The following is a 21561-nucleotide window of genomic DNA, read 5'->3' as shown; positions in this document are numbered from 1 at the left end:
AGGGATCTGGGAAAAAGGAAGGCAGAACAATATCTTGGTTTAGATGGAAATCTGAAACCACCTTCGGTAGAAAGCTAGGATGAGGGCGCAATACCACTATATCCTTATGCAAGATTAAATAAGGCTCTTTACAGGAAAGAGCTGCTAATTCTGATACTCTTCTAGCAGAAGAAATGACTACCAGAAAAATTAACTTTCTTATCAACAAGACCAAGGGAATTTGACGTATTGGTTCAAAAGGCTGTTTTTGTAAAACTGACAGAACCAAATTCAAGTCCCAGGGGTTTAGGGGCGCCTTAACCGGAGGATTAAGATGCATCACCCCCTGCATAAAGTTACGGACCAAAGAATGTGAAGCAAGTGGCCGTTGAAATAATACTGATAACGCCGAGACCTGGCCCTTGATGGTACTCAAGGCCAGCTTTATTTCTACTTCCATTTGTAGAAAGTCAAGAATTCTACCTATGACATATTTTCTGGGATGCCAACCCCTGGCTTCACACCAGGATACATAAGTCTTCCAGACTCTATGATAAATTACTCTGGAAGCTGGCTTCCTTGCATTGATCAAGGTAGAGATCACAGGACCTGAAAGCCCACGATTCTTCAGAACATGGGTTTCAATAGCCAAACCGTCAAATTCAGCGTTTGTAAGGCAGGATGGAACACTAGACCTTGAGGTAACAGGTCTGGACGTGACGGTAGGGTCCACGGGGAACCCACTGTCATCCTTACTATTTCTGCATACCAAGCTCTCCTGGGCCAAGCTGGGGCCACCAGAAGTACCGACTTCTTTTCCTGCCTGAGCCTGCGAAGGAGTCGTGGCAGTAGCAGAATAGGAGGGAATGCATAAATCAGTGAGAACCGATGCCACGGAATCACCAACGCATCCGTCCCACATGCAAGAGGATCCTTTGTTCTTGCCACAAACTTGTCGATCTTTTTGTTGAATCTGGATACAAAGAGATCTACATCTGGAACCCCCCATCTTTGGCATATGGCCCAAAAGACGTCGGGGTGAAGGAACCATTCCCCTGGGACTAACCGCTGGCGACTCAAATAGTCCGCCTGCCAGTTCTCTATCCCCGGAATGAAAATTGCCGATATGCATGGCACATGCTTTTCTGCCCAAACTAAAATCTGGTTCACTTCTCCCTGAGCTGCACAACTCCTGGTGCCTCCTTGATGATTGATATAAGCCACTGCTGTGGCATTGTCGGACTGGATCCTGACAGGGCAACCCTGTAGCCTGAGAGTCCAGGCCTTTAGGGCTAGATATGCCGCACGGATCTCCAGAATGTTGATGGGTAAGGTCCTTTCGATTTTGGACCATTCCCCTTGGACCGCAGACTGTTCCAGAACTGCTTCCCAACCTGAAAAACTGGCATCCGTTGTTACCACTGTCCAGGTAACCAGTAAAAAAGATTTCCTTTTTTGCAGGTTTTCGGGTATTAACCACCAACTGAGGCTCTGACGCACTGGAGGAGACAGACGCATCGGAAAATCTAATGCCTGCACTTTCTTGTTCCAGGCAGACAGGATACTGTGTTGCAGCAGTCTCGAATGAAACTGAACATAGGGAACTGCTTCGAATAAAGCCACCATCTTTCCCAGCAGCCTCATACAAAGGCGAACAGAAGGACCCTTTTTTGTTCTGACTACCTGAATCAGTTCTTTTAAGGCACTGATCTTTGCCTGAGGTAAAAATACCTTCTCTTGGCTTGTATCTATGACCAGGCCCAAATACTCTAGTCTTCTTACTGGTTTTAAGAAAGACTTTACTAAGTTGAGAATCCAACCTAGGTATTCCAAGTAGCTGACTGTGGTGACCAAGTTCTGGTCCAGGCAGGCTACCGACCGGTCTATCAAGAGCAGGTCGTCTAGGTATGCTATGACAGTTATACTTTGGGCCCTTAATCTGGCCAGAGGAGGAGCCAAGATCTTTGTAAACACCCGAGGTGCAGTGGCTAGCCCGAAAGGCAGGGCTATAAACTGAAAGTGGCGTTTTTCTACTTCGAAACGCAAGTACTTTTGATGAGCAGGGAAAATGGGTACATGCAGGTACGCATCCTTGATGTCTATTAACGCCAGAAATTCTCCTCCTTGTAGGATGGAGACTACTGATCAAATTGATTCCATGCGAAAGGATCGAATCTTTAGAAATCGGTTTAGATCCTTTAGATCCAGAATGGGTCTGACATCCCCATTTGGTTTTTGAACCGCGAAAAGGTTTGAATAAAACCCCAATCCCCTTCCGTGGGAACCACCACGATGACCTTTTGCGACAATAGTCGCTCTAACGCTAGAAGGAGAGACTTCTTTTTCTCTGGATATCTGGGGACATTTGATCTGAGGAAACGAGGAGAGGGGAATGCTCGGAACTCCAGTTTGTAACCTAGAGTTACCGTGGAGACTACCCATCTGTCCTGGAAATCTTCCTGCCAGAGCTTTGAGAACTGTAGCAGTCTTCCCCCCACCCGAGCGAGCGGGGGCGCTCCTTCATAAAGAGGCTTTAGGGTCTTGTCTAGTAGGCTTCTTCCCCCAGGACTTCTTTTATCCCTGGGGTCGACTCTGAAATTTATTTCTTGAGCCTGACGGAGGAGGCCGTCGCGATTGCCTGGGGGCTGATGCTCCTGGCACTGGGGAAAGAGCCAAGAGTTTAAAAGAGGGACGTTTGCTCCTTTTCTTAACCGGTAAAAGTGTGCTTTTCCCACTAGAGATCTTTTGGATATAATTGTCCAAATCCTCTCCAAACAGCCTTGCACCACAAAATGGAAATCCAGCCAGAAGCTTCTTACATGGTGATTCGGCTGACCAATTTTTCAACCATAAGATTCTACGCATATGCACCAACCCAAGCGAAAGGCGAGAGGTTTGGATGATAGAATCTCTGATTGCGTCAACAGCAAAACATAAAGCCGCTGGAAGGTTGGCCAACCCCCGGGCTTGCTGTTCAGGTAAAACTTTGAGGACCTGTTTAACATGGTCTCTCAAGTATTGACAGACTCCAATTGCTGCCACTGCAGGTTGAGCTACTGAACCCGCTAAGGAAAAAATATTTTTTAACAGGAATTCCATTTTTTTATCAATTGGATCCCTAAGCATCTGAGCATTGTCGACAGGACAAGTCAGACTTTTATTTACGGAGGAAATGGCAGCGTCAACTGCCAGTATACCCCACATTTTTCTAAATTTTTCCTCCATAGGATAAAGTGTTGAAAACTTTTTAGGCGGAAAAAAATGTATATCTGGGTGATACCACTCAGAATAAATGAGCTTTTCTAGTAAACTATGAACAGGAAAAGCATGTGTTGTTGGAGGAGGCTTCAGTGAACCCAAAGAAGAGGAGGGTTCCTTAACTGACTCAGATACGGGCAACCTAAATGTGGAGCGGTCCCAATCCAGCAAGAATTTGCACTAACACCTTCTCATCCTGAGAAGCTGAAGAGGGACCTTCTCCACTTGATTCCTCAGAAGAGGAATCATTAGTCTCATCCAGATCCTCAGAGAGGGACTCCTCTCTTTTTTCCAAAGAGTTCCTCTGCTTGAGGGTCCTAGGTAACAGAGGGAGACCTAGTGCGTTTTCTTCCACTGAGTGAAGATGCGATTAATGCCATTAGTCTTCCCTCTAATCCATTAATGGTTGAGGAAAAAACCTCCTGCGTAATGTATACAGGGGCTGAAGTGCCAGAAGCAGATGCAGCCCCTGACCCCGACGGCTCACCCTGGCCAGCCATCCCAGGTCCTTCAGGGGGGGAAGGTGCTGCAGAAGGGGGGGTCCTCAGAGCCTGAGGGAGATCCCCTAGAGCCTCTAGTTTTCGGGGTATTTGTACCTCTTCTACCCATAGTGCAAAGCAACAAAAGGTGGAGGTACTACAAAAAAACACTGGACTGCTGAGCGATGTATTTCAGCAACTGCCGCTGCTACCAATGCCCAGTCTGGTGTTTTAAGTAAATGCTGCCTGGGAGAATGCCTGTGTCCCACCTCACATGCGCCCGTCAGCTCTGTGTCCCTCCATAGGCTGTGTGCATCTGAAAGAGAGTGCACTTTATAGCCTGTGTAGCCAGCGATGTGGGCGTCTAATCACGCCAGACGTCGCGTTAATGCTCCGCCCCCCCCTCCTCCGACCACCCCTCCTGCCCCCCCCCTCGTTTTTTTCAAAAACGTGTGCTTTCCCGCGCGAGCAGAAGCTCCGATCCTCGGGACAAGCATGGAGGGGAGGCTGGGGTGGAGGAGAGAGAAGGGCCGGTGGATGGGGAACCTGCCGAAAACGCGGTAGCGGCGGCAGCAGCGGCGCTGGTGTGGTATACTACCGCTGTTTGTACAGGCCACCCCGGCCCCCCTAAATCATGGGGGGAAGCATCCTTAAGGAGAGAACCCCCCCAACCCATCCTACCTGGAGCCTGGCTGGAGGAACGTACAGCGTGGACACTGAGACAGATAGAACAAGCATGAAAAGGTATGTGCTCTTGGCAGCCCCCGGTGGTGACAATAGGCATAGCATACATTTACTTAACCACTTGCCGACCGCCTCACGCATATATACGTGAGCAGAGCGGCACGGGCAGGCAAAATCACGTACCTGGTACGTGATTGCCTTCCCGCGGGCGGGGGGTCCGATCGGACCCCCCCCCCGGTGCCATCGGTGGTCGGCGTTTGGCTGGGAGAGTTGAGAGACGAGGGGGAGGCCATCCGATTGTGCCCCCCCCCCTCGCGATCGCTCCCAGCCAATGAGAAACATCCCCTGCCTCTGTATAGTACACAGAGGCAGAGGATGTGATGTCATCTCTCCTCGGCTGGCCAGTTTCCGTTCCAGCACCGAGGAGAGAAGACATGTAAGTGCACCAACACTCACACACAACACAGTAGAACATGCCAGGCACACTAAACACCCCCGATCCCCCCCCGACCCCCCCCCGACCCCCCCCCAATCACAAACTGACACCAAGCAGGTTTTTTTGTTTTGTTTTGTTTTTTTCCTGATTACTGCATAGTGTCAGTTTGTGACAGTTAGCAGTGGTAAGACAGTTAGTATTAGCCCCCTGTAGGTCTAGGGTACCCCCCTAACCCCCCCTAATAAAGTTTTAACCCCTTGATCACCCCCTGTCACCAGTGTCACTAAGCGATCATTTTTCTGATCGCTGTATTAGTGTCGCTGGTGATGCTAGTTAGGAACGTAAATATTTAGGTTCGCTGTCAGCGTTTTATAGCGACAGGGACCCCCATATACTATCTAATAAATGTTTTAACCCCTTGATTGCCCCCTAGTTAACCCTTTCACCACTGATCACCGTATAACTGTTACGGGTGACGCTGGTTAGTTCGTTTATTTTTTTTAGTGTCAGGGCACCCGCCGTTTATTACCGAATAAAGGTTTAGCCCCCGGATCGCCCGGCGGTGATATGCGTCGCCCCAGGCAGCGTCAGATTAGCGCCAGTACCGCGAACACCCACGCACGCACCGTACACGCACCGTACACCTCCCTTAGTGGTATAGTATCTGAACGCATCAATATCTGATCCGATCAGATCTATACTAACGTCCCCAGCAGTTTAGGGTTCCCAAAAACGCAGTGTTAGCGGGATCAGCCCAGATACCTGCTAGCACCTGCGTTTTGCCCCTCCGCCCAGCCCACCCAAGTGCAGTATCGATCGATCACTGTCACTTACAAAACACTTAACGCATAACTGCAGCGTTCGCAGAGTCAGGCCTGATCCCTGCGATCGCTAACAGTTTTTTTGGTAGCATTTTGGTGAACTGGCAAGCACCAGCCCCAAGCAGCGTCAGATTAGCGCCAGTACCACTAACACCCACGCACGCACCGTACACCTCCCTTAGTGGTATAGTATCTGATCGGACCAATATCTGATCCGATCAGATCTATACTAGCGTCCCCAGCAGTTTAGGGTTCCCAAAAACGCAGTGTTAGTGGGATCAGCCCAGATACCTGCTAGCACCTGCGTTTTGCCCCTCCGCCCGGCCCAGCCCAGCCCACCCAAGTGCAGTATCGATCGACCACTGTCACTTTTTTTTGTAGCGTTTTGGTGAACTGGCAAGCGCCAGCGGCCTAGTACACCCCGGTCGTAGTCATACCAGCACTGCAGTAACACTTGGTGACGTGGCGAGTCCCATAAGTGCAGTTCAAGCTGGTGAGGTGGCAAGCACAAGTAGTGTCCCGCTGCCACCAAAAAGACAAACACAGGCCCGTCGTGCCCATAATGCCCTTCCTGCTGCATTCGCCAATCCTAATTGGGAACCCACCACTTCTGCAGCGCCCGTATTTCCCCCATTCACATCCCCAACCAAATGCAGTCGGCTGCATGAGAGGCATTTATATGTCCTCCCGAGTACCCCTACCCAACGAACCCCCCCAAAAAAGATGTGTCTGCAGCAAGCGCGGATATAGACGTGACACCCGCTATTATTGTCCCTCCTGTCCTGATAATCCTGGTCTTTGCATTGGTGAATGTTTTGAACGCTACCATTCACTAGTTGAGTATTAGCGTAGGGTACAGCATTGCACAGACTAGGCACACTTTCACAGGGTCTCCCAAGATGCCATCGCATTTTGAGAGACCCGAACCTGGAACCGGTTACAGTTATAAAAGTTACAGTTACAAAAAAAAAGTGTAAAAAAAAAAAAAAACACAAACAAAAATATAAAAAAATAGTTGTCGTTTTATTGTTCTCTCTCTCTCTATTCTCTCTCTGGTGTTCTGCTCTTTTTTACTGTATTCTATTCTGCAATGTTTTATTGTTATTATGTTTTATCAGGTATGCAATTTTTTATACTTTACCGTTTACTGTGCTTTATTGTTAACCATTTTTTTGTCTTCAGGTACGCCATTCACGACCTTGAGTGGTTATACCAGAATGATGCCTGCAGGTTTAGGTATCATCTTGGTATCATTCTTTTCAGCCAGCGGTCGGCTTTCATGTAAAAGCAATCCTAGCGGCTAATTAGCCTCTAGACTGCTTTTACAAGCAGTGGGAGGGAATGCCCCCCCCCCCCACCGTCTTCCATGTTTTTCTCTGGCTCTCCTGTCTCAACAGGGAACCTGAGAATGCAGCCGGTGATTTAGCCAGCTGACCATAGAGCTGATCAGAGACCAGAGTGGCTCCAAACATCTCTATGGCCTAAGAAACCGGAAGCTACGAGCATTTTATGACTTAGATTTCGCCGGATGTAAACAGCGCCATTGGGAAATTGGGAAAGCATTTTATCACACCGATCTTGGTGTGGTCAGATGCTTTGAGAGCAGAGGAGAAATCTAGGGTCTAATAGACCCCAATTTTTTCAAAAAAGAGTACCTGTCACTACCTATTGCTATCATAGGGGATATTTACATTCCCTGAGATAACAATAAAAATGATTTAAAAAAAAATATGAAAGGAACAGTTTAAAAATAAGATAAAAAAGCAAAAAAATAATAAAGAAAAAAAAAAAAAAAAAGCACCCCTGTCCCCCCTGCTCTCGCGCTAAGGCGAACGCAAGCGTCGGTCTGGCGTCAAATGTAAACAGCAATTGCACCATGCATGTGAGGTATCACCGCGAAGGTCAGATCGAGGGCAGTAATTTTAGCAGTAGACCTCCTCTGTAAATCTAAAGTGGTAACCTGTAAAGGCTTTTAAAGGCTTTTAAAAATGTATTAATTTTGTTGCCACTGCACGTTTGTGCGCAATTTTAAAGCATGTCATGTTTGGTATCCATGTACTCGGCCTAAGATCATCTTTTTTATTTCATCAAACATTTGGGCAATATAGTGTGTTTTAGTGCATTAAAATTTAAAAAAGTGTGTTTTTTCCACAAAAAATGCGTTTGAAAAATCGCTGCGCAATTACTGTGTGAAAATAAAAAAATGAAACACCCACCATTTTAATCTGTAGGGCATTTGCTTTAAAATAATATATAATGTTTGGGGGTTCAAAGTAATTTTCTTGCAAAAAAAAATAATTTTTTCATGTAATCAAAAAGTGTCAGAAAGGGCTTTGTCTTCAAGTGGTTAGAAGAGTGGGTGATGTGTGACGTAAGCTTCTAAATGTTGTGCATAAAATGCCAGGACAGTTCAAACCCCCCCAAATGACCCCATTTTGGAAAGTAGACACCCCAAGCTATTTGCTGAGAGGCATGTCGAGTCCATGGAATATTTTATATTGTGACACAAGTTGCGGGAAAGAGACAAATTTTTTTTTTTTTTTTGCACAAAGTTGTCACTAAATGTTATATTGCTCAAACATGCCATGGGGATTTGTGAAATTACACCCCAAAATAAATTCTGTTGCTTCTCCTGAGTACGGGGATACCACATGTGTGGGACTTTTTGGGAGCCTAGCCGCGTACGGGACCCCGAAAACCAAGAACCGCCTTCAGGCTTTCTAAGGCCGTAAATTTTTGATTTCACTCTTCACTGCCTATCACAGTTTCGGAGGCCATGGAAAGCCCAGGTGGCACAAAACCCCCCCAAATGACCCAATTTTGGAAAGTAGACACCCCAAGCTATTTGCTGAGAGGTATAGTGAGTATTTTGCAGACCTCACTTTTTGTCACAAGGTTTTGAAAATTGAAAAAAGAAAAAAAAAATTTTTTTTTTCTGGTCTTTCTTCATTTTCAAAAACAAATGAGAGCTGCAAAATACTCACCATGCCTCTCAGCAAATAGCTTGGGGTGTCTACTTTCCAAAATGGGGTCATTTGGGGGGGGGTTGTGCCATCTTGGCATTTTATGGCCTTCAAAACTGTGATAGGTAGTGAGGAGTGAAATCAAAAATGTATGCCCTTAGAAATCCTGAAGGTGGTGCTGGGTTTTCGGGGCCCCGTACGCGGCTAGGCTCCCAAAAAGTGCCACACATGTACTCAGGAGAAGCAGCTGAATGTATTTTGGGTGCAATTCCACATATGCCCATGGCCTATGTGAGCAATATATCATTTAGTGACAACTTTTTGTAAATTTTTTTTTTTTTTTTTTTGTCATTATTCAATCACTTGGGACAAAAAAAATAAATATTCAATGGGTTCAACATACCTCTCAGCAATTTCCTTGGGGTGTCTACTTTCCAAAATGGGGTCATTTGGGGGGGGGGTTGTACTGCCCTGCCATTTTAGCACCTCAAGAAATGACATAGGCAGTCATAAACTAAAAGCTGTGTAAATTCCAGAAAATGTACCCTAGTTTGTAGACGCTATAACTTTTGCGCAAACCAATAAATATACGCTTATTGACATTTTTTTTACCAAAGACATGTGGCCGAATACATTTTGGCCTAAATGTATGACTAAAATTTAGTTTATTGGATTTTTTTTATAACAAAAAGTAGAAAATATCATTTTTTTTCAAAATTTTCAGTCTTTTTCCGTTTATAGCGCAAAAAATAAAAACGGCAGAGGTGATCAAATACCATCAAAAGAAAGCTCTATTTGTGGGAAGAAAAGGACGCAAGTTTTGTTTGGGTAGAGCATTGCATGACCGCGCAATTAGCAGTTAAAGCGACGCAGTGCCGAATTGTAAAAAGTGCTCTGGTCAGGAAGGGGGTAAATCCTTCCGGGGCTGAAGTGGTTAAAGCGGGGGTCCACCTATCTATCGTTTTTTTTTTTTTTTTTTTGAGTTCATTCACAAACTTTTCTTCTCAGCCTTACATACTCACATATTGTGTGTAATATGTCCGCCTGTGTCAGATTTCGTCGGAAAGAATAACTTATATTATTCACTGCAGGCAGTTTCCATCTTCATTGTGGGCATTTGAAGCCCACAAGCATTTATTTCCTGGATGTGGTGAATGCTGTGCTCCCAGCATTCACTGCTCGTTCCCGCACATGCTCAGTGGCATCCTGGGAAGCCTGAGACTAGCTCCCAGGAGTCTGGGAGAGGCTAGAAACACGCCTACTCCCACGGGAGGAGAACCAGGAAGTGCAAAGAAGAATAGAAAAATAAAAGGTAATTACGGCGATTTAATTTTTTTTAAACGGCATGTCAGCATCTAGGCAAGGTTAGAGAATACATACAGATATTGTTCAAAATTTGGGTGGAACCCCGCTTTAAAAAAGAAAACCTACTAGAATTAAATAATTCTTGAGGAGTCTCCCTTACCTTATCCAGCTGCAGGGATCTGTTATACAGACCCAACCTTCACCTCTCACGGTGGGCTCCGTTTGAAAAAACCTTCAGAGACTGGGGCCCCCTTGAATAGGAGGATCCGCAGTTCTGGCCCCGTAAAACATCCCGCCAGGGATATGGCTGAAAAAAACAAATACTGGATCCCGGGGTCCAGCTCTCTAAAAAGAGAAGCGTTACAGGTAAAACCTCGTTTCTTCGGACACGAGGCCCGAGTACCATCCAATTTGGCCTGAAAAAGCACTTTGAATGGATCCGGTTGCATGGCTTGCCCCAGTGTAGGATAATCCTTTGGAGCTCAGCACAGCTACATCTTATTCGTGACCAACACCTAAGACACTGGCGAAAAAACTGAGGTATCCCCAGTAAGGGGAGGGGTTATATAGGGGGTTGAACTTCCTGTCTAGGGTGTGACCAGTGTCCAATCACCTTGTGATACCAAAATAACCCATCAGTAATTACTGAGGCTCTGTGTCCCGTGATGTACGAGAAAGAAATTTTATTTTATTTTTTAGTTTGTTTAGCAAAAATAAAAACCCCAGTGGTGATCAAATACCACCAAAAGAAAGCTCTATTTGTGGGAAGAAAAGTGTTGTATGACCACACAATTGTCATTCTAAATGCGACAGCACTGAAAGCTGAAAATTGTCCTAGGCGGGTAGGGGGGTAAGTGCCCAGTATTGAAGTGGTTAAACCAGGAAATAAACCAAAATGGTTGCAAAACATTTTAGTGCCACAACATTGGCTTTGCATATCAAATGTCATAAATAACCAAGGGAAATTGATTTATTTTTAAATTCAGCAGGGAGAAGGACCAAACTCTGTAAAACTGATATCTGACAGATGTCTGTTATGTACATGTTGTGCATGGGAATACAATTGTCTCTGTGACATATTTATATATAAAAAGTATTAAAGTGTTACTTTAATTTGTTACAACAGTAAAATCAGTCTGTATAGGAAGTAAAGCATGCTTGTTATTCTCATTGTGAAACCTAAGAGATGAATCCTCTACATTGGGTAGAAGCGCTGCGCAAACTGTTGGCGCTATATAAATCCTGTATAATAATAATAATAATTGGGTAAAAAGGCCTGATCCTGTCTTCTCTGATCCTCCCCTTCTTCCACTGTCCCCTAACCATCTCCTGATAAGACAGAGCTTTTGGAGTCACTCTGCACATTCTCAGTTTGATGTGTATAGAGTTTTTATTTTTTCTTGGGAGAGTGCACATGATCGGCACAGGACCAATCAGCACTGTCCAGACAGAGGGTCCAGGATTCCTGCAGTCTCATAGGACAGTCAGAGTAGAATGAAAACTCCTCCTACAAGCTTTAACCAGACACTGATAGAAGTCACAAGATTGCTATATACAGCTGATGAGAAAAGATATTTAGCAGTTTATATTTACCAAAATAATTGCATTTCCATGTTCTGTGTACTGTGGGAGACCAGATATAGTGAATGCAGGGTTTAGTAACACTTTAAATATTATTTAGTACGAGAAAAAGAGAAGACAGTAGGATATTGGAAACATCACTCTTTTTGTTTGTGCACTTGTGGCAAAAAATACAGATGCTCTGTAGCAGAAAAGTAATTTAAAGAGCAGCAATTTAAACACATTTTTTAGCCAGGTAACAACTGTCCCTATATGAGAAGAAAAAAAAATACTATTCCGATGCAGAACAGTCAACAGAAGGCCCCCTTGTTGGCCTGTACAGCCAGTAAGTACTCAGCCATGCGGTTACATTACTATTAATAAATGCAGCACTATGGTAGCTTATCCATAGAGCAGCTTTTATTTGAAAAAGTGAACTGGAACAAAAGGTATGAAATATTTTAAAGAGGAAGAAGGAAATTAAATTAGTTTCCAAAAAAGTTAAAAGTAGTGGTGTTTGGAGCTTGGAGTTAGGCTTTAATCCCTAACAAGTGACACAAGACCAGAAGACTATGACACTAACTACAAATCCAAAGTTCCTGGACATAAAATAACACATTCTGTCTTCCCAGAGTATCATGTAAATTAGAAGGTCTCTAATCGGTGATGACACTGCCTCATACTTGCTAGCAACTGATGAATCCGATTACATGTTTATTTACTGGCCTCATACTATTTATGGGCCTCTTAGGTGTACTTCTGTAGCTATTACCTCTCACATTTGTACTAATGTTTTGCAGACCAAGATAACTCTGTTCTATTTAGTCTTCCACAAATCTGTAAGGAATTTCCTTCTCTGCACATCTAGGTCTCAGAAAAGACATTTCACTAGATCATAAAGATCATCACACGCTTGGAAAGTGTAATTCAAAACGAAGCTGGATATATATAGGTGTCCTGCACATACCAGTTTTCCCAGGACACCCATCTGATGGTAGAAAAGTCAAAATACCTTACAAATTCAGACTCCTTATCATTGTGGATTGACAAGATGGTTAAGAGTTGATTATTTTCAATGTCAGACCCTCACCTGGGAGCAACAGATGGCATTAATAGAAATAGTGGTATTAATAATATATGGCTGCCTTTATTTCTGATTCAAAATGATAGAGATCTCAGACCCGAATAAGTCTTAAAAGCAATTCAAATACAAATAAAAAGGGACATAACCTCTGATATGCTTCTGAATCCCACACATTTTAACAGTGGACTCATCTGAGCCACATAATCCTGTAAAAACATATATACATCACTGACAGAAATCAAGACTCAGCAGAAAATCATTCTGTACAGTAAAGAAAAAAAAAATACCATCTAAGAGGAGGGAAAAAAGGGGAAATAAAAAAGCCTGAATTCTCAACAGGGTTCAGCTATATCTTTGCATACATACTATACAGGCAGACTAATTTGTGGGTTAAAGTGTTACTAAACCCACAACAGTAAAATCAGTCTGTATATGCAGTAAAGCATGCTTGTTACAAGGTTGTGGGACCTAAGGGGTTAATCATCCACATTGTGTAAAAAGGCTGTTTGATCCTGTCTTTTCTGTTCCTCCACTTCTTTTACTGACCCCAAGCCATCTGCTGATAGTACAGAGCCTTGGGGGCACTCTGCACATGCTCGGTTTGGTGTGTTTTGCTAGAAAGTTTTTTTTTTTTCTTGGGGAGGATGCAAGTGATCAGCACAGGGACAAGCAGCACTGCCAAGACAGTGGGTCAGGGGTCCTGCAGCCTCATAGGACAGTCAGAGTAGAATGAAAACTCCTCCTGCAAGCTTTAACCAGACACTAATAGAGGTCACAAGACTGCTTTATACTGCTGATGAGAAAAGGTATTTAGCAGTTTATATTTAATAAAACAATTGCATGTTCTGTGTACTGTGGGAGACCAGATAAAGTAAATGCAGGGTCCTGAGTTTAAGTAACAATAAGTGGGAAGTGATTTGTTTTCTGCTAAGTGTAGAAAAGCAAATCGCTACATAAGAAACAAATCAGTGACAGTATTTCTGGAGACCCTATTACCAATGTATTCAATTACATGTAAAAGCAAAGAACAGTAAGTATTTGAAATGCGTACTTGCATTGGTGTTACTGTATGGAAAATATTTTCTAATCACCTGCAATGTGCCCTTAAGTTTGCTTTACAATTTGACTACTCCAAGTAGAGACAGTTCTAGTAGTCTACTAGCAAAACCAACCCCCCCCCCCCCCCCACTTGGACGCCATAGCCTTCTGTTTTTCTAGGATTGTCTAAATACTGTCTGTGCTGGCCTGGCTTCTAGTGGCCCACCAAAAGGGAATACCACTTTGGGTGCTACAGTAGGGCCCACCTTGTAATAGCAAAGTGATGGCCTTCTCAAAGATACATTCTATACACAGACCAAGTCCATCCTGACTCTTATAATTGAGTTCACAGAGTGCCAAAATATCTAGAAGGAAGAACCTTTTAGACAACCCACGCTGCTGGAAAGCATAACAGTGTGGGTCCTAGCTGTAGCTTAAGAGATAAGGGAATGAGGGATTCCTTTTGAGATATTCAACACTGATTTTTCTTATAACTGTCCATCTTATTACAGACAAATAAATGTATTAATATATTAATTAACTACCTTTTCACTAATTATTGTTTTTCTGTGTGGCTAACAGTATTAGAAAACAAATGCAATCTCATTATCTCTCTCTCCAATTTTACTTTTTTTCCCCCGATGTTTTTATTGAAAAATAGTTTACAGGGGTAAGGGAGTAATGTCCTGTACACACGGTCGGATTTTCTGACGGAAAAAAGTGTGGTCGGATTGTGTTGTCGGAAATTCCGATCGTGTGTGGGCTCCATCGGACTTTTTCCGCCGGAATTTCTGACACACAAAGTTTGAGAGCAGGCTATAAAATTTTCCGACAACAAAATCCGATCGGTTAAATTCCAATCATGTGTACACATATCTGACACACAAAGTGCCACGCATGCTCAGAATAAATAAAGAGACGAAAGCTATTGGCTACTGCCCCGTTTATAGTCCCGACGTACGTGTTTTACGTCACCGCGTTCAGACCGATCAAATTTTCTGACAACTTTGTGTGACCGTGTGTATGCAAGACAAGTTTGAGCCAACATCCGTTGGAAAAAATCCATGGATTTTGTTGTCGGAATGTCCGATCGTGTGTACAGGGCATAACTATGTCAACAATAGCTTAAACAAGAGAAATGCCACTAAATATAGGAGCATATAAAGTATTATAGACTGCTAAAGTATGTAGTATAGTTTAAGCAACCAATGGAAATGTATAAAGTATTTTGAGGAGGGATGATAAATCAAATGAATCAGCCTATAGGGTATTTGAATGATATCCAAGGATTCCATGATATGAATTTACTAAGAATATCATTTTTTTTTTTAGAGCATACAGACGTTCAAACGCACAGTTGCGGCTTAAGTAATCAATTATAACAAGACACATTAGACACAATTAGGGATTTCCAATTCCGTGTAATATTAAAGTGTTACTAAACCCAGGACCCTGCACTCACTATATCTGGTCTCCCACAGTACACAGAACATGGAAAAGCAATAATTTTAGTAAATATAAACTAAAAGCTTAGGGATGCAATTTATGTTGAGATGTAGGAGAGCTAGTTCTGAAGATGGCGAAATTGGTGATTGAGTGAGTTCAGAGAGTAGTTTAAAAGTTTGAATCCAATATGACTTGAAAGAGGGGAAATACCAGACGATATGGATCAATAGGCCAATTGAACCACAATTGTGCCAGCAATCTGCTGAGACAACAGGACAAACCTTAGAGAGCCTGTAGGGAGTACAATACCCTCTGTGTAACTATTTTTTTATTTGCTAAAGCCATTTTTTACCATTTGTAAACTGCTGGAAAAATAACTTCCTAGCTCAGTCTCAAACATGATAGAATAAGGGCAATTAAATTTGCCTGGATTTGCTGTCTGCTTAAAAAAATAAACGTATAGTTAGTGGAATACCCTTTCAAATAGAACATACAGCTTTAGGTTCTATATAAGTAGGAGTGGCCACACCACGCTAATAGAGAAATAAAATATCATCTGGAGATTTTTTTGCGGTTTCAGTGAGAAATGTTTGAACACAACAAAAAGCAGCATAAGAATTTTTTTTTTTTTTTTTTACCAAGAGAAGCAGCTCTTTTTCCTTTCTCTTGAGCCAGTTTGCGAACATGCTGCTTTAGTTCAACTCGTTCTTCCTCCAGACGTTCAATCTGTCAAACAATGAACATTAAAAGTGAAATTTAGGTTTACAGATCTACATTTAAGTAGAAAAATGTTAGTTTTTTTGTGATTTTTATTTTCCGTTATGAAAAACATTGTTATTTTTCTGAATTATTAGTGTCCCTTAAGTAAACTTATCCCAGATATATAAACCCATTTTAGGCTCATAGAACATTTTTCTAGATGACCTTTTTTCTTTTTCCAGATTTTTGGTCTCATTATTCTCTTTTCTTTCTCAAACATCACGGGACACAGAGCCACAGTAATTACTGATGGGTTATATAGGTATCACTGGTGATTGGACACTGGCACACCCTATCAGGAAGTTCAACCCCCTATATAATCCCTCCCCCTTGCAGGGATACCTCAGTTTTTACGCCAGTGTCTTAGGTGATGGACGTGTAAAGATGTCCTGTGCTGAGCTCCAAGGGGAATATCCTAAGATCCTATACTGGGGCAAGCCAGGCGAACCGGATCCATTCAAAGTGTCTTTTCATGGCCGAATTGAATGGTACCCGGGCCTCGTGTCCGAAGAAACGAGGTTTTACCCGTAATGCTTCTCTTTTTAGAGAGCTGGACCCCGCAGATCAGAAAATGGCTTTAAACTTCCTAATTTCTGGCGAGGTGCTTTACGGTCCCAGAACTGTTGGATCCCCCTACTGATGGGGGCCCCAGTCTCTGACGGTTTTTTCAAACGGAGCCCACCGTAAGAGGTGAAGATTGGGTCTGTGTAAACAGCACCCTGCGGCTGGATAAGGTAAGAGGAGATTCCACAGAATTTTTGAGTTCTAGTGGCTTTTCTCCTTTAAGGTAAATGCATGCTATGCCTATTGTGACCACCGGGGGCTGCCAAGAGCACAAACCTACACATGCTGACTGACTGTCTCATGTGTTCAGAGCTGATTATGTCCCAGCATCTCAAAGCAGGCTGCAAGCAGGTAAGGTGGAAAGGGGGATTTCTCATGTTTGAATGTTCCCCCCAGGCTAGAGAGGGGCCACAGGGGTCTAGAAAGTGGTTATACCACCCAGGCTCTGCGGCCTAATGGCCACCATCTCTGAAGATAGCCGTTCAGGCAGATCTTGTTACCAGTCTCCCTCCTCCCCCCCCCCCCATCCCCAGCCTTTTCTCCAGAAGCATGACAGGAGAGTCGGCAGTGCGGGAAGCGCTCGTTTTTTTCAAAACTCGAGGGGGGGGGGGTAGAGGAGGGGGCGGGATGTCAGCACAGAGTGTTTAGACTCCCACTCAGGCCAGCTGCAGGCTATTAAAGGCACTCTGTACAGGTGCACTCAGCCTTCTGAGAGACACAGAGCTGACGGTCGCATGTAAGGTGGGACACAGGCATTCTCCTAGGCAGCATTTACTGAAGTAACACCAGACTGAGCATTGGGTAGCAAGGCTTTTAGCCAGACTACATCGCTCAGCAGGCAGTGTTCATTTGTATACCTCACACCTTGTTGCTTTGCACTATGGGTAGAAGAGGTTCAAGCACCCCAGGAACCAGAGACACTAGGGGATCTCGTTCAGGTTCTGAGGGCCCCCTGTCGGCAGCATCCTCCCCCCCTAAAGATGGGCCAGGGACGGCTAGCCAGGGAGAGCCATCGGGGTCAGGGGCTACACCTGCTTCTGGCACTTCAGCCCCTGTATATATTACACAAGAGGTTTTTTCCTCAACCATTAATGGTCTAGAGGAAAGATTAATGGCCGTGATTACGTCTTCACTCAGTGGAAGAAAACGCACTAGGCTTTCCTCTGTTCCCCAAGACCCTCAGACAGAGGAGCTCTGGGATAAAGGAGATGAATCCCTTTCAGAGGATCGGGATGGGATGGATGATTCCTCTTCGGAGGATTCAGGTGGAGAGGGACCCTCTGCGACTTCCCAAGAGGAGAAAGTCTTAGTGCAGATCCTCACTGGATTGGTCCGCTCCACATTTAAGTTGCCCATACCTGAAACTGCTAAAGAATCCTCTTCTGCTTTGGGGTCACTGAAACCTTTCCAAGCAGCACATGCTTTTCCTGTTCATACTTTACTTGAAAAGCTTATTTATTCTGAGTGGGATCACCCAGACAAACGTTTTTTTCCGCCGAGAAAGTTTTCAACACTTTATCCGATGGAAGAAAAGTTTATTAAAATGTGGGGAATACCGGCTATTGATGCCGCCATTTCCTCCGTAAATAATAGCCTGACTTGTCCTGTAGACAATGCTCAGATGCTCAGGGATCCTGTAGATAAAAGGATGGAATCCCTATTGAAGGATGTTTTCTCCTTAGCAGGATCAGTGGCCCAACCTGCAGTAGCAGCGATTGGAGTCTGTCAATACTTAAGAGACCATGTTAAGCAGGTCATCAAAGTATTACCTGAACAGCAGGCCCAGGGGTTTGCTAACCTTCCAGCGGCCTTATGCTTTGTGGTTGACGCCATTAGAGATTCTATCGTGCAAACCTCCCGTCTTTCACTGGGGTTGGTGCATATACGTAGAATCCTATGGTTGAAAAATTGGTCAGCCGAAGCACCATGTAAGAAGCTACTGGCTGGGTTTCCATTTCGTGGTGCAAGGTTGTTTGGAGAGGACTTGGATAACTATATCAAGAGAATCTCTTGTGGGAAAAGCACTCTCTTACCTGTCAAGAAGAAGAGTAAGCGTCCCTCTTTCAAACGGACTCTTTCCCCAGCGCCGGGGGCTTCAGCCTCCAGGCAGTCTCGACGGCCGCCTCCATCGGGGTCCAGAGACAAGAGTCAACCCCAGGGACAAAAGAAGTCCTGGGGAAAGAAGCCTACTAGGCAAAACACTAAGACCTCTGCATGAGGGGGGCGCCCCTGCTCACTCGAGTGGGGGGAAGATTGCGACAGTTCTCAGAGCTCTGGCACGAGGACTTCCAGGACAGATGGGTAGTCTCCACGGTAACCTTAGGGTACAAGCTGGAGTTTCAGGAATTCCCTTCTCCTCGGTTCCTCAGATCAAATGTTCCCAGAGACCCAGAGAAGAAGCAGTCGCTCCTTCTAGCGTTAGAGCGACTTTTGTCGCAGGAGGTCATTATGATAGTTCCCGCAAAGGACCAGGGATTGGGCTTCTATTCCAACCTTTTTACGGTCCAAAAGCCAAATGGGGATGTCAGGCCCATTTTGGACTTAAGGGATCTGAACCGATTCCTAAGGATTCAATCCTTCCGCATGGAATCAATTCGAACAGTAGTTCCCACCCTGCAGGGAGGAGAATTTCTGGCATCAATAGACATCAGAGATGCATATCTGCATGTGCCCATTTTTCCTGCTCATCAGAAGTTTCTGCGCTTCAAGGTAGGAGGGCACCATTTCCAGTTTGTGGCTCTGCCTTTTGGGATAGCCACTGCACCTCGAGTGTTCACAAAGATCTTGGCTCCTCCTCTGGCCAGATTAAGGGCTCAGGGTATAGCTGTCATAGCATACCTAGACGACCTGCTCTTGATAGACCGGTCGGTAGCCTCTTTGAATGGAAACTTGAGGACCACGGTCAGGTATCTAGAACACCTGGGTTGGATCCTCAACTTAGAAAAGTCTTTCCTAAAACCAGTAAGAAGACTGGAGTATTTAGGTCTGATTATAGATACAAGCCAGGAGAAAATATTTCTACCCCAGGCAAAGATCACTGCTTTGAGAGAGCTGATTCTGACAGTAAGGACCAAGAAGGGTCCCTCAGTCCGCCTTTGTATGAGGCTACTAGGGAAGATGGTGTCTTCATTCGAAGCAGTTCCCTATGCTCAGTTTCACTCAAGAATGCTGCAACACAGTATTCTGTCGACCTGGAACAAGAAGGTTCAGGCATTAGACTTTCCGATGCACCTGTCGCATGCGGTGCGTCAGAGCCCCAATTGGTGGCTCATACCCGAAAACCTGCAGAAGGGGAAATCCTTTCTACCGGTTACCTGGACGGTGGTAACAACAGATGCCAGTCTGTCAGGTTGGGGAGCAGTTCTGGAACAGGCTGCGGTCCAAGGGGTATGGTCCAAGACAGAGAGGACCTTACCCATCAACATTCTGGAGATCCGGGCGATACATCTAGCTCTAAAAGCCTGGACTATCAGGCTACAGGGTTGTCCGGTCAGGATCCAGTCCGACAATGCCACAGCAGTGGCTTATGTCAATCATCAGGGAGGCACCCGGAGCCGAGCTGCTCAAAAAGAGGTGAACCAGATCTTAGTCTGGGCAGAGATGCATGTGCCATGCATATCGGCAGTTTTCATCCCGGGAATAGAGAATTGGCAGGCGGACTATCTAAGTCGCCAGCAGTTACTTCCAGGGGAATGGTCTCTGCATCCCGACGTCTTTTGGGCCATATGCCAAAGATGGGGGGTTCCAGATGTAGATCTCTTTGCATCCCGATTCAACAAAAAGATAGACAGATTTGTGGCAAGGACAAAAGATCCTCTTGCATGCGGGACGGATGCGTTGGTGATTCCGTGGCATCGGTTCTCACTGATTTACGCATTCCCGCCTATTCTGCTACTACCACGACTCCTTCGCAGGATCAGGCAGGAAAGGAAGTCGGTACTTCTGGTGGCCCCCGCTTGGCCCAGAAGGACTTGGTATGCAGAAATAGTAAGGATGACGGTGGGTTCCCCGTGGACCCTACCGGTACGCCCAGACCTGTTATCTCAGGGTCCAGTGTTCCATCCTGCCTTACAAACGCTAAATTTGACGGTTTGGCTATTGAGACCCACGTTCTGAAGAGTCGTGGGCTCTCAGGTCCTGTCATATCTACCTTGATTAATGCAAGGAAGCCAGCTTCCAGGATGATTTATCATAGAGTCTGGAAGGCTTATATAACCTGGTGTGAATCCAGAGGTTGGCATCTCAGGAAATATGTCATAGGTAGAATCCTTGATTTTCTACAGATGGGATTAGAGATGAAGCTGGCCTTGAGTACCATCAAGGGCCAGGTCTCTGCTTTATCAGTATTATTTCAGCGGCCACTTGCTTCGCATTCTTTGGTCCGAAACTTTATGCAGGGGGTGATGCGTCTTAATCCTCCGGTTAAAGCGCCCCTAAACCCCTGGGACTTGAATTTGGTCCTGGCTGTGTTACAGAAACAGCCTTTTGAACAATAAGTCAGATTCCTTTGGTCTTGTTGACAAGGAAATTAATTTTTCTGGTGGCCATCTCTTCTGCTAGAAGAGTATCAGAATTAGCAGCTCTTTCCTGTAAGGAGCCTTATTTGATTATACACAAGGATAGAGTGGTACTACGCCCTCATCCTAGTTTTTTACCGAAGGTGGTTTCTGATTTTCATTTAAACCAAGACATTGTTCTACCTTCCTTTTTTCCAGATCCCTGTTCTCCGGAAGAGAGATCTCTACATTCGTTGGATGTAGTAAGAGCAGTTAAGGCCTATCTAGGGGCAACTACTCAGATCCGCAAGACGGATGTTTTGTTTGTGCTGCCAGAGGGCCCCAATAGAGGACAGGCAGCGTCAAAAGCTACCATTTCTAAATGGATTCGACAGTTGATCATTCAAGCTTACGGTCTGAAACAGAAGATTCCTCCGTTTCAGATCAGGGCACATTCCACAAGGGCTATTGGTGCTTCTTGGGCAGTGCATCACCGGGCCTCTATGGCTCAAATCTGCAAGGCCGCAACCTGGTCTTCAGTATATACATTCACCAGATTCTATCAGGTGGATGTGAGAAGGCATGAGGATATCGCCTTTGGGCGTAGTGTGCTGCAGGCAGCGGTACAGGGTCCTCAGGTCTGATTGCACCCTAATTGGTCGTGGTTCCCCCCCCTCAGGTAGCATTGC

The 21561-nt window shown here is 44.8% G+C and overlaps 1 protein-coding gene across 1 annotated transcript in view; it reads right to left on the bottom strand.

Annotated features, from left to right (window-relative positions):
• The window catches only part of CEP290 (centrosomal protein 290), a 318271-nt gene that overhangs the window by 246682 nt on the left and 50028 nt on the right, over positions 1–21561 (bottom strand). The window contains exon 16 of the mRNA XM_073620204.1: positions 15692–15779. Coding sequence (XP_073476305.1) covers positions 15692–15779 — 88 coding nt within the window. The remainder of the gene's footprint in view (positions 1–15691; positions 15780–21561) is intronic.

The sequence above is a fragment of the Aquarana catesbeiana genome, linkage group LG03, assembly GCF_042186555.1.
Source record: "Aquarana catesbeiana isolate 2022-GZ linkage group LG03, ASM4218655v1, whole genome shotgun sequence".
NCBI lineage: Eukaryota > Metazoa > Chordata > Amphibia > Anura > Ranidae > Aquarana > Aquarana catesbeiana.
This window is presented reverse-complemented; position numbering and strand designations above follow the sequence as displayed.